Source organism: Cyprinodon tularosa, unplaced genomic scaffold (genome assembly GCF_016077235.1).
Source record: "Cyprinodon tularosa strain WSP-4 unplaced genomic scaffold, ASM1607723v1 ctg1, whole genome shotgun sequence".
Lineage (NCBI taxonomy): Eukaryota > Metazoa > Chordata > Actinopteri > Cyprinodontiformes > Cyprinodontidae > Cyprinodon > Cyprinodon tularosa.
In genome coordinates, this window is record NW_024037781.1 from 134803 (window position 1) to 148547 (window position 13745).

Sequence of the window (13745 nt, forward strand, 5' to 3'; positions counted from 1 at the left end):
CGAGATTTCTCACTTGATATTTTGGTTCTCATGAAAGAGTCTTAAGATGACCAATGACAATTGTCTCATGAAATATCCCCCTATTTGAGTTCTTTACATTCACTTACTTAAGAGAAGAGAGAACTGTTTTTATTCAGGATTAACATTTAGTTGAGGAACATAAGTATCACTTTGCATGTTTATTTCCACTTCAGCTAAGAATAGACAGTTGTGGCACCTTCATGCTTACAGCACAAAGCGAAACCTCCTTTTCTTAAAGTACTTATCATAGTAAAGGTGACCATCGCCCAAAGGAAAACCAGACTGTAGCTGTTGAAATGACAGCAGACAGGTTTAATAGATGAGAGGTCGGAATGAAGAGGTGTGAGTTGCTTACCTCTGTGGTGATGGAACAATGAAGAGATGGCAGAATCTCATCAACCTTCTGAATCAGGCTGCGCAGAGTGATTCCTACAGCCTGCAGACAGCGTTGAACAAATTTAGGAATAAGATGATGATTTAGTGCACCAATTGAATGTTTTTCCAAAAAAAGTAAAAAAAAAAAATAAAATAATCAACTGGACTTTGTTTCCAAGTTTGAAGACTTTTCTCTTCCAATCCAGGAAGCTTTTTCAATTCAAAATGTTGGAAATGGCATGAGTTCAAAGCTTTATATAGAAGCCTAAAACCTTGCTTTGGCTTAGAAAACATGCAAATTGAACCAGAAGAACAGGTATGACCCATAGGGCATCATTGCAACCCCCAACGCCATACGGGTGCCCAAAACATCTCGCCTGTTCAGCCAGCCCAACAATTGCCCCTAACAACCCCCTTTCAGAGGCGTAGGCCCGTATTTGGTATTGCAGGCTAACAAACAACCCAAACGGCTCCCCATTCCTAAGACTTGTTATTCTGGTTCAATTTGCATGTTTCCTAAGGTGTTGGTTTTTGTCCAGTCTATAAAGCCTCGAACTCAGCGCTAATTTGGACATTTTAAATTGAAAAAAGCTTCCTGGATGGGAGAAAGTCCAGTGGATTGTTTTTTTTCTTTTTCTTTTTTGGAATGACTATGACCTGGATGGCTGAGAATCTTCACTAGCACTCGATTGTATGATATACTCCTGCTGATGAGGAGTACGGAGTAACCAAGACGCATAATTGGGTGTACCTTGACGGCGGTGGGATACTCCGAGGCAGGAAGCATGTTGACGTTATTCTTCAGCTGCACCACCTGCTTCACCATGGCCATGACGGCAGTATAGACCTCGTCTCCAGACCGGTCCAGTTCAGCTGTGGGCCGAGGCTGCAAGGGCAAGACCAAGTGTATGCATTTTATCATTACAGCATAAAGGCAATCTCAATTAATTTGCCAAATAAAGAAAACAGATTATTGGTTAATATATGAGCTGTCAGGTGAAAGAGATTTTACCTGTGAGGCAGCTGGAGGCATCGGTGGTTTCTCTGGGGGACCTGACACATAAAAAAAGTATTTTAAATAAAATCTCAACGGCATGGAAAGTTTCTTTTTTATGTTAGTTTTTAAATGTGCAAAAGTTTCACTAACTCCTTAACTGAGTCACATCTTTGCAATGTTTTAACTGTAAATTTAAATATATTTTATTGGGATCTTTGGATTTTTAAACCGTTTTACTCAGAAATCTCTGGAAATTGTTTTGATTGTATCTACAGGCTTTGCACATCTTGAAACAAAAATAATTCTGAGCAAAACGGCCCAAATTCTGAATAAACAAAATAGAAAATATATATTTAAGTGTGTTTTATTTAGCTATTCAGTGTTGTCTTCTGGAGCCCTTGTTTTCCTCTCAGAATGGTCCATCTTCTCAACCTGTTTTTACAGCCTTCCTGTTCAAACGGTGCTTCCCAACAGCATGACACTGCCACCACCATGTTTTATGGGGAATGGAACAATTACTGGGATGTAGAACCCCTTCTTCCACATTGGAAGCCCCCTGTGACATTTTCTGAAAAATACTCTAGCTTAGTTTTTTGCCTTTTTAGAGAGGCCATGTTTGTAGAATTCACCAACTAATAGAGCCCAATTGATGGATTCTACCTCCTAGATTTTTGACGTCTTCTGTTTGGATGTGTTACAGTTAGCGCTTCCTACTTTGTCATATTATCCTATTACCAAACTCTATATTTCTGTAAAACTCCCTGATATTTTGGCCATGTTTCTTTATCCTCACGACTCTGTTTGCTCATTAATTAAGATAGTTGAGAGCACTGGATTTTATTTGGGAGTATTGGAGCAAAGGGTGCTGAATCCTTCCTCTTCATCATGCGTACCACTTTTTTTTCTTTTTTTTTCTATCACACCAAAGACCATTAAAATACACTGAGGTCTGTCTCTGTAATGCAACAAAAATCAAATGGGAACAAAAAAAAAGAGTTAAAGAAAAATGAATGCAATACAGATACATATAGTGTAAGGATCAGCAACTGTAATCAATCCAGAGAGGGATTTATGCCACCATCCCTTAATAAGAACCACTCTTCAAGAAAAAAAATGATTGAAATGATAATTTGATTAAGATTAATAGTTGCTAGCTGTTAAAAAATACAGAAACAGTCATTCGATTAATTGAATAAATTCAACAAATGTGACAAATGTTTTGTTTTTTGATCAATTTAAAGAACCACAAACTCAATGATGTTTTTTCCCTACAATAAATAAGACAAACTCTTAGAACTATGCTCAGTTTTTTATTTACAATTACTATTACTTGAGTCAAATATATATCTCTTTTTATATCTCTCTTTTAAGGTGATGAAGATGTTTTGTCATTATCTCTCTTTTGTCTTCTCCTTCTCTCACTTTCTCTCCCTTTTCTTTTGTTATGTCCACATAACACAGGGTTTATACAGGAATGAATAACTCTAACATAATGCTTTTTAAGGCTCTTTTACTGCTCTTAGAGATAATTTTGATGCCACCAACAGGTACCAGTTGACAGGCTGCAGCCATGTCCTGAATTTCTCGTTTTCCAGCCACTTTTGTTGAAATGTGCTTTTTCCCCCATTTTCTAGCTTTTTCTCCGACTCTTCTTTTCTGTACATAGAGCTTTGCGATCAACCGGAAGCAGTTCCACACAAATATATTGTGATATAATATGTCTGACAAAATTGTCTTATAAACATTTTTTTTTTAAATAAAGCATTTTGAATGCCACAATAAACACATTTAATGATTTTTAATGCAAATTAAGGCCTTAATTTAAAAAATAATAATTTAATGACTGTTAATGATTTTTAATGACCTACAGAAACCCTGTAACATAAATTATTCCCTACATAAATCATAATAAAACTTTTTAAACATATAAATCAAGCAGAGCACTATGGTGAGAGCGATAATGCTCCACTTGTGAGAGTAAAATCTGTTTGGTTCTTTCTGGCATTAAGAAAAAAATTCACTCAGGACACACACACAAAAAAAGAGTAAAATATTCAGAGCCACCATGTATGCCCTAAGCAGTGGCAGGTTGCAGAACCCAGATTAAGGTATAGAAATAAGCCTTATTTTTATTGTTATAGATGTCTTTATAGATTCAAGCAGTTCCTTATCTAGATTTAATCCATTTTTCTCTAAATGATAGTATCATATGGTTTTTTTTTTTGTTATACATCTTTGATAAATGCATCTTAAAACTTCTTTTTTGAAATATATACATTTTTATAACAAACTAAAAATACAAAAACTGTATTTAAAATCCCCAAAATTTAAATTAGGGCTCTAGTTTTCCATTTTACTGTCGGAGGCATTAGAAAAGATCAAAATGTATGATCTGGACTCACCGTTTTGGGGCCTTTTTTCCGGAAGCTGGAAATAGATCAGAAGGAGGAAATTAAAGTATATTTTTTTCCTTTACATTTTTACACAAAGCTCTCTAGTAATACATTAGTTATAAAGCTTAACTTTACTCTCAGCCAAACCAATTTGCTCAGTGATGAATAAAACACAAAAATAAACATTCACTATTGGATTTCATCTCACTAAAGTATATCTCTGAGCTGGATATGAACCTATTTAGACCAAACATTTGGGAAAACTGATTTTTCCATCTTACAAGCTGACTTTTGTGTCACAGAAAGTTGAGAAAATCCAATTTTGCCACTTTTGCCCCTTACTTCCAATATTGTCCTTTCATTGCATACCCTAAATCAGGCAATCAGCTGTGCTCCCTTGAGGACCGACTTTGGACATGCCTGCCCTAAATAATTACAGGGATGAACTGAAAATCCTCCACAAAGTCTAGGAAGTTCATCAGAGAAAATGTAGTCCATGGAAATTGAAATTATCTAGATGAAATTGCATCGGAACTTGCAATATACAGGTTAAAGCTTGAATAGCATAGCCACAAGGATGTGAATTATATTTGGGGGAGTTAAGTTACATCTTTTAGTCCTTAAAAGCACAGTTAAATCTGCTAGGCATGGTTGAGGAAGCTTTGGTGATGCTGTGGTTCTGCTTTGTATCAGGAAGTTGATAAAATAATGAAAGCAGTGGACTAAATCAACAGCTAGTAGTAATCTACAACACATCTGCTCTTGGTTTGGAACAGAAATACCTTCTATAATGAATCGGTTCTTAAGCTTGTTGAAGTTATATCTCTTCCAGGAAAACCACTGTGCTAAAATGGGCTTTAACAACTCATCTAGTAAGTACTTGCCCGGGCCTTATTGATGGCCACAAACAGCATATTGTGGTTCTGCAACTTGCTAAGGGGTCGTAACCAATCATTAGTTAATGTGAATTATATATTTTACCTCATAAAGTGACAACTTGTGTGAATTGGTTTATAAACCATTTATAACAGTACCACTGCTAAAAATAGATGGTTTCATTTTCCACCGGCTGGTAAAAATGGTAGAGAAGCAGAACAAAATGTACCTTGGTTTGTGAATCTTGTCTCACAAAAGGATCCTATTAACGAAAGACAAAAAAGGAACCAACATGAAGCTTCTGTGTGAAAAAAAACTATTTCTTCTTAAAATATGTATATCATGGTGATGATCAGTTCGTCTCTGTGTGTTTCACACCCAATAAGGAGGCAAGTGTATGTTTTAGTGAGAAGCATCCCTCACCAGTTGCCTCTCTTCCTGCTCCAGCCACTCTTTGTCCATCAGCATCTCTCTTCTCTGTCTTTGCAAAGTGTCCTCCACTTGCTCTTTCGCCCACAGATTCCTGCCATCTTTCTCCGGAACCTAAAAAACGTGCAGACACAACAGATACGCCACAGCATTTGAAAAGATGATTTTAATCTCCACTGCACATCTTCAAACCTCGCATGGTTTACCACACTCTTGTTCATTTTCTCAGAAACTATTTTGCATATTCTTTTTTTTTTCATTAAGCTTTTGTTTTCCTGTCCTTTTCTTTATTTGGCATTACTATTACCATGCTATGTTATTGACTATTATTTTTCCTTTGGTACAGATGTGTAAGATATAATATCCCAGGGAATTTAAAATTGAGCTATGAGTCTCTTCTACTGCCTAAGCATGAATCGGGGAACAACCTTGGCTGACATGGTACTAAAAACACCTTTTTAACAACCTACTTGTCGGAGTAAAAGCTGAATTTATCAGATCCCCGCTTAGACATCTTTCTGTCAGAAACTTCCGGACAAAACCACGGTCAGACTTAAGGCTGCTACATACTCCATGAGAAGTATATAACAAAATAATTGTTCCCGAGCCTGTAACATTATTAGCGACCCCTCACACTCCCACTGTCCAGTTCCCCAAACTGCCCTCGCAGCATTCAACACAGAACCAGCACATTCTGTAACAGCTTTTTCCTCCCACTGCCATCAGACTGTGGAACCGTTGAAAACTCCAATCAGGTTACAAATCGAGACAGCATCACACTTTAAACATTAGACTTTGCACCACAGGGTGAATCTTCAAAATAAAACTCAATTCAGTATTTCTACTGCATTTTGCTCCATGTCCCTTTATTTTTTGCACTGCTCTGAATCTTCCACATCAATGCCTTTTGCACCATGTCTCTCCTACACTGTTTATATTTTGATCACTGCTTCATTTAATAAATGGAAATGTTCATTTCACTGCTAAGCTGCTGCTCATTCACTGTCGGAAAGCTGTATGTGTCGAAATTTCGTACACGAATCTAAGGCAGTGAGATGATACAAAAAAATTAAAATTTGCATGATACATCTAATTTATATAAAGCATTCTGCTTTCCTCCTCCTTCCCCTTTTGCATGCTGGTGCATTTTCTGTTATCGGTATGACACAAGGTGCAATAGATGAGTATATGATGGCCTTTACTGTGTCAATCAACTACTCACGCCCATTTGACCAAAATATTAAAGACCAGTTTATGTCCATAATAACTAAAATACAACATAACAGTTCATTGTGTGGATCCAGCCAAAGAAAACAGAGAGAGAGAAAAAAAAACTTTTACGAATTTTCGTTTAATTGCATAAACATTGTTTGCTTCCTGCACCACTGATCTTTTTCTTTTGTAATACTATTTTACTTTTGCTATTTGTGAAAGTCCAAATATGATGACATGCACAAAGACTCTCTCTCTCTTTTCTGTGTCGCTGTAGCCACAATGACATTTTCACATGTAAGTTTGCACCTAACTTTCAAACTGCCCCTGCAATTAGTTTAGTGGTTTGATCATTTTCTGTGTATTTATAACTGTTCTTTGCATTTATCACTGTTGTGATTCGGACATCCCAGATGGAACACATGAAAAAGATTGGTTTATTATTGATTATTGAAGCTCTGGTTATTTGACTTGCGCCTGGTATGAAGATCAGCTTTGCACTTGCTAAAAAGTTTTAATGTGTTTTTGTTTACGCAACCCTTATCAAGATTGGGCCCTAAAAATTAGCATTTTGTCTATGAATATTCTAGGTAGGTAGAGAATAAGACGGAAGAGAAATCATTTAAAAGCACCACTTGAACACTGTTAAGTATAGTAAAGGATCTTTTATGCCCTGGGCTATTTCTCTTCTAATGGCCTTAGAACATAGTTCGAATACATATATTCATAAATCTGACAATAGTTAACACTTGGAATAATAATTTGATCGATTTTATTTAAAAAAGATAAAAATAGAGATTCAAAAACATCTCCCAGATTTCAGCTGCAGTATACAATTTTTACGGCACTGTAATGCACAACTTTACCTAGAGTTTAAATATCTATAGAGTATAGTGCACAGTAAAAGTCTGTATGCAAGAAATTTAGATATTTTTTGCTTGTGCATGTTTGCTTACCTTTTTACGGGCAAGGGTGTTACCATGATTTCTGGAGGGCTATGATAATAAAGAAGCAGAGAAAAAAAACTGATCTTAAATGTTGAACAAATCTGATATGAACAGAGGATAATGGAAAATCTGGAAAAAAAATGCTCTTTTCATGAACATTATTTTATAAAGAATTTAAGAAAAGTACCTAACATTCTAGGTAATGCAACCACAGCTATTTCTTTTTCTTTCTAAAACAGGCAGCACCAAAGTGATAAAGTGTCAGACATTTAAAAGCAGTCTAATTTAAAGGTACTTTCATGCAATAAGCTGTGATGCCGTTTGAGTAAGCATTTCCCACCAACAATTATTCATGTTGACATGGTTGATAAATTTGGTACCTTTGGTGGAGGCTCTGTGCGGCCGGTCTCTAAGGTGCAAGACAGAGAGTGTGACCTTACTCTTCTAAAGTCTGTTTCCTGTTCCAGCTCCATCTTGTGAATTTCTCTGTCAAAACAGGAAACTTTAAAACTCTTGATGCTGAATATAAATGAACTGCTAATGAGGCACAGATTGGAGGATTTGTGAGTTTGCACCTGAAGGAGAGGACGAGATCTCTGAAGATGGGACGGCTGTGTGGCTCGTAGGACCAACAGCGGGTGAGCAGGCTGTAGATGGTGGGAGGGCACTTCTGGGGTTTGCCGAGCCGAGTCCCCGACTCCAGCAGGTTGATCACCTGTCCGTTTTCCAGCCAGGAGAACGGCTGCTGGGCCATCGAGAAGATCTCCCAGACACACACTCCTGATTAAAGAGACGACCATAGTCAAAGAAGCAGAAGTATACGGTTTGACTTTCCAAGTTAGTTGCTAGGTTTAAAACCAAGTGACCTAAACCCACTCGTCTCAACAAAGTTGCTAGGTTATACACCTTCTCAGAAGGTGTATAACCTAGCAACAATACAATTCAAGTCAGTTTATTTATATAGCGCCAATTCATTACACAGGTCATCTTGAGGCACCTTATGGAGACAATTCAATCAGATCGTACAGTCAAACTGATCAAAAGTTTTCTATCTAAGGAAAACCAGTTGATTGCATCGAATCATTGACTCGAGGGCAATCCCTCACACCACGCATGCTTGTAGCGACGGTGGAGAGGAAAAACTCCCTTCTAACAGGAAGAAACCTCCAGCAGAACCAGGCTGAGTGTGAGCGGCCATCTCCAGAGGCTGACTGGGGTTCAAGGAGACAGAAGCAGACATAGAAAAAGAAGCAGAGATACAGAAGGCAACTGTAAACCAGCTCCACAGGCGGCCCGGTCCAGGAAACACACAGCCAGGCAGATGTTAGTCATAGTCAGAGAAACAAGATTGCACTGAAAAACAGGCCAAGCTCTAACATGCAAAAACAAAGGTGTTGGTGGCAGCAGCATAACTGGAGTCACAGCCAAAGAGGAACACATCGGGTGAAGCTATTACTGTATGATGAGAAAAGGAAGAGAGAGCATAACATTATAGATTTAACAAACAATTACTGCAAAATGGGAGAATAGAGTGATGAAATGGGGTCCCTATGTCCTCCAGCAGTCTAAGCCTATAGCAGCACAAATGAAGAAAATAGCTCAGGATAACCAAAGTATTTTTGATGAGGTATAAGAAAGGTAGAGCCACAGTGTGGCCAAGGTAGAGCCAAGGAGAACGTCTGTCCGAACTGAAATTCTCACCCGCCATATCGGGCTGTTAACGCTCTACTCCCACCTACCTCTCTATGTTCACAGCGGCTAAGCACACAGTCTTTTTTTAACTATAAGCTTTATCAAAAAGGAACGTATGATGGATACAGACAACTGGAGCCGATCACGTACGTTACACTATGCCATGATTATGCAAAAGACCAATTCTCAATGTAGAAGATGGGTTTGAAAGTACGGAAAAGACCCATAGATGATTGGTTTGAAAATCCAACAATAATAGATCAGCTAGACCAATTTAATATTGGTCAGCAGCGGAAGTTTTACTTTGTTTGCTGATGGCGACAGGATGTATCAGGGTTTGTGGGAAGTCTTTCATGTTTACAATATTGCATAGACCAGTGTTTTCTGAGCTGAAGTTGGTGTGTCAGAGAAAAGGGTTTTAGTCTGAACTATGCACCGCTTTTGCAGCTGTTAAATATGTTTTAGTTTCCTTCCCCTTTACACTTAAACATTTATTTGCCTAAGCATGTTGGAAACTTCACATTTAGTGAAAAAAAAATTAAAAAAACATGGTAGGGGTACATATTTTATTTAGGTAAGTTGAAATACCTTTTCTGTTGTTGGGAGTCATTTTTCATAGCTAACCTGGGGTAGGATTATTTAAAAAAAAATTAATGGAAAAAGATTATCCTAACTCTTATGTGGGTCTCTAAAACCTGAAGTTTTTAAATCATTTTTAAATAGATACCAGAAATATGAACTAGACTAATCATTAAATCTGCAAATTCCACTGATAAATCAGTTAAATACTGGCATCTTTAATGTCGGTGATGAAGAGTCAGAGATGATTTGGAGATGACATGGGATTTGGTTTGTCACAGAAAATGGCAGAATGCTGAAGTATGCCGTTTCATCTATACCAGTGGTTCTCTGTCCTGCTCTGCATGTTCTAGATGTCTCTCTGTTGCAGGACACCTGCTTCAAAGGATTGCATGAGCTCATCATCAGCCATCAAGAGCTGCAGAAGCCCCTAATCACCCCAGGTGTGTCGCACCAAGGAGACAGTGGTGCTTGAGGACCAGGATTGAGAACCACTGATCTTGAAACTAAGGCCCAATCCCCAACCGGTCCCTAACCACAATCATTTTAGTAATACAAGTACAGTATCAAGTCTCACTCGCAATAAAGTCACACTCGTGACAAGAGCAGACTGCAGAGTGTCATCCGGTCTGCAGAGAAGGTGATTGGCTGCAACCTCCCATCTCTCCAGGAGCTGCACGCCTCCAGGACTCTGAGGTGTGCAGGGAAGATTGTGGCTGATCCCTCGCACCCCAGTCACAAACTATTTCAGTCACTACCCTCTGGCAGGAGGCTGCGGTTCATCAGGACCAGAACCTCCCGTCACAAAAACAGTTTTTTCCCATCTGCTATCGGCCTTATCAACAAGGCCGAGACCCGCCCGTGACACTGGACAATGTTTCTCTCCCCCATTCAGGATTTCTGCGTTACATTAACGCAAAGTCTACTGTTTCTATATAGCTTCTGTGTATATATATATATATTTATATATATTCTATCTTATTTTGTTATTTTGTTTTGTTTTGTTTTTTTTTTGTCTGCACCAACAACACCAAGTCAAATTCCTTGTAAGTGCAAACCTACTTGGCAATAAACTTGATTCTGATTCTGATTCGTAGCTGTGGAGGGCGCCTCGATTAAAGGTAGAGGGTCATAATCGACAATGGGATGGTCTCTTCCCTTCAATAGAAAAATAAAGCAGCCATTGCTGAGGCAACACAGTGACATCCCATGTGCTTGGCTGTAGCTCTGTGGCGGAAGGTGACATAAAATAAAACATTTTCCTCTTTCTTAAAACAAATGTATACAGTCAAATCAAACTATTTCAAAGACAACCTTCCCTTTTGGAATTAATTATGTTTTTTACTTATACTTGTGACTTTTTTGTCAGTGTGATGAAGATCCGGCAAACCGCTGGAACTTATGTTTCCTTGTTACACTTGCGGCTAATTGCAGACGCTATTTCAGGCTTGAACGTTCCACTGGCCCTAGCCACTACGTGGTTTGGGCTGACACTTAATGTGGTGGACCCTCCGTGTGACGTGCAAACGGAGTGTTAATGCCTAGGGGCCGGTTTGGGATTGGGCCACAAGCTGTACAGGAAATAGGACAAAAAATGGTTGATTTCTCTTCATCTACAAAACAAACCTTGATGTGAAAGCACTTTTCCTCAAAGATTAGGAAACAGTTTTAGGATAAAGGATGACAAAAGCACTTCATGCAGCTCTAGCAGGGAGGAAACACTCAGACCATGCCGTTACCACAGTTGTATAGAACCGTAAAGCTTATCACGTAACAGAATAAACGACGAGACACAGCATGACAACTTTCATTAGGAAAGTAGGGGTTTAAGTCTCTTATGTTTTACTATTTTATGTTTATTTCCTTTATTGGATTTCTTTGTAGATCTTTCAGAGATCATAACTTTCATGGTCTCTGGAAGTTTGAGCAAAATGCAGCTTAAGTTGTTATAAACCACTTTTTATTTTCAATGTTTTAAGAAAATATGTAATTCTTCAGTTTTGATCTTGACAGTAGCCTTGCATGCATATAAACCTTTAAAGTTTGTATTTATTGTTAAGAGGATGAGTTAATTTCTCACCAAACATCCAGACGTCACTGGCTGAGGTGAAGCGCCTAAAGTTGATGGATTCAGGGGCCATCCATTTGATTGGTAATCGACTAACTGAGGCTGCACACAGAGGAAGAGGCCAGACATATATTGTGTTATGAGGCATAAACAAATAAACATGCAGGTAAGGTGTGCGTTTATGTACCTTTATAATATTCCTGATCATCAACGTAGCGAGACAGCCCAAAGTCACCGAGCTTGACACATTCAGCAGATGCAACCAGGACGTTCCTGACTGCTATATCTCTACAAAAGCAAACAGTTTTAGAAGGACTGAGACAAGAACATAAATGTGTTAAAAAAAATAGTTGAAATTAACTCAACTGCTATTAGAATGCTTGCTCTCGGTGGATAAAATTAACACAGCTTTATTGCAGTAATGTAAAAACAAATTTTCTTGATATCAAGCGGGGTAAAATGTTGTAACTGATGAAATGAGCCCAGACCATCATAGGTCCTCCACCTTATCTAACTCTGAATGTTTGTTTCTTTATCAAACTGTACTCATTAAATATGTGATGGTAGATTATTCCTCTTAAAAGTCTAGTTAGCATTTGGATTTCACTTTGTGGATTTTTTGGAGGATTCGATTACTAATGAAGAGATCCTGGACTCAAAAATGAGAAATAAAGCTCTAATTAAATAAGCTCCATCTAGATTTTGTGTATCTTAGCTACTCAGGTTTGTTTTCTATTTTTTCATTTAGTCTATGCTATTGCATTCAAAAACAATTTTTATTAAGTGGTTAAAACGCTGCAGATATGAAGATAGGTTACCTGTGTACCATGTTGAGTCCCTCCAGGTAAGCCAAGGCGTTGCAGATTTGGAGACAGTACTGGGTTAACCTTGCTATACTCAGGATGTACTGCTGCTCCACAAGGTAGTTTCCCAGCTTGCAGATACACAAATTCATAGATTTTAGCAAAATGGAGGGAGATAACCTCACAATGACCAACTATAGTGGTTTTGTTAATCGGATCAGATGGAAAGGAAGCCAGTTTAAATGTAGGGACACACCTCTCCATGTTCATAAAGCTCCATGACAATCCAGACTGGATCAAACTCGATGACTCCGATCAGGCGCACAATGTGAGGGTGGTCCAGGTTTTTCATAAGATCTGTAACAAAGGGATCAACACAGATCACTTCAACATGCCTTATGTTAATGCTTAAATGTAAATAAGATCATTTTACCTACAAGTACAACCACGTAGATTGGAATATGGGCTGATGAGGCATATTTGTCAGATAGAGTGGGCCTTTTTTTTAAGCAGGTGTTAAGGATACTTTTTATGAAGCCCATATTTATGAATGAAATTTTTTTTTTTTGTTGGTCTGATGTATTTTTATTTCACATATATGTTTTTTTTTGCCCTTAAGGAAAAGTTATTAAAGCATTATTTTTCTCCTTTTGAGGTTTCATTTAAATAAAGCCAATTCCTATACCAAAAAATAGGCCGTTTCCGGATCTTTCGATATCGGTATGATAATATAATAACCACTTCAGGTAAAGGACTCGGATGTTTGACGCAAAGAAACCACATATTTGAACTAAAATTGAATAAATATGAAAGTGAAAATTCACAAACTGAACTTTAAATACAAAGAAACACATTTTCAAAGCGATTCAATTCTGTGGAATTTCTACCCCGAGAACATCCTAACAGTCAGACACAGCGGTGCAGTTTGGGAAGAATTCACTGCACTTAATAAATGACAAATTTTAAAACCATAGCACTAAACCACCTCCTTTATGCCAGACACTAAAAACTGAGTGACCTAAACCCACTCGGCTCAAAAAAGAATAGAGCCGAAGCTTAAAAGAAAACTCGTAAAGATCATAAAGTGACTTGGATTGGAAACTTGAAAGGAAACCTTTAAACCAAAAAACACAAAGGACCTAAACCTGGGGTGTCAAACTTAAGTTTCCGTGATTTGTTGTTGCTTTGATACACCTAAATCAAACATTGGGTCACTAGCAGGACTATAAAGAACTTTGCTGAATGCTGAGAAGCAAATTAACCAGCAGGGTATAAAAGTGGCAAGACACTCCAGTCCTTGAAGTTTGCAAACATCCTATTTTATCTTCATTCTATTGTTAAGGGGCATCGTAC

The 13745-nt window shown here is 37.9% G+C and overlaps 1 protein-coding gene across 1 annotated transcript in view; it reads right to left on the reverse strand.

The window, feature by feature from the left end:
* Positions 1 to 13745, reverse strand: part of LOC119793630 (protein-tyrosine kinase 2-beta-like) — a 33278-nt gene that overhangs the window by 2167 nt on the left and 17366 nt on the right. Inside the window, exons 17-29 of the mRNA XM_038301207.1 lie at positions 12649 to 12749; positions 12408 to 12523; positions 11777 to 11877; positions 11602 to 11691; positions 7826 to 8030; positions 7631 to 7736; positions 7260 to 7298; positions 5086 to 5205; positions 4892 to 4924; positions 3796 to 3820; positions 1409 to 1449; positions 1148 to 1282; positions 377 to 457 (exon numbers count right to left, since the gene is read on the reverse strand). Of these exons, the coding sequence (XP_038157135.1) occupies positions 377 to 457; positions 1148 to 1282; positions 1409 to 1449; positions 3796 to 3820; positions 4892 to 4924; positions 5086 to 5205; positions 7260 to 7298; positions 7631 to 7736; positions 7826 to 8030; positions 11602 to 11691; positions 11777 to 11877; positions 12408 to 12523; positions 12649 to 12749 (1193 nt within the window). The remainder of the gene's footprint in view (positions 1 to 376; positions 458 to 1147; positions 1283 to 1408; positions 1450 to 3795; positions 3821 to 4891; positions 4925 to 5085; positions 5206 to 7259; positions 7299 to 7630; positions 7737 to 7825; positions 8031 to 11601; positions 11692 to 11776; positions 11878 to 12407; positions 12524 to 12648; positions 12750 to 13745) is intronic.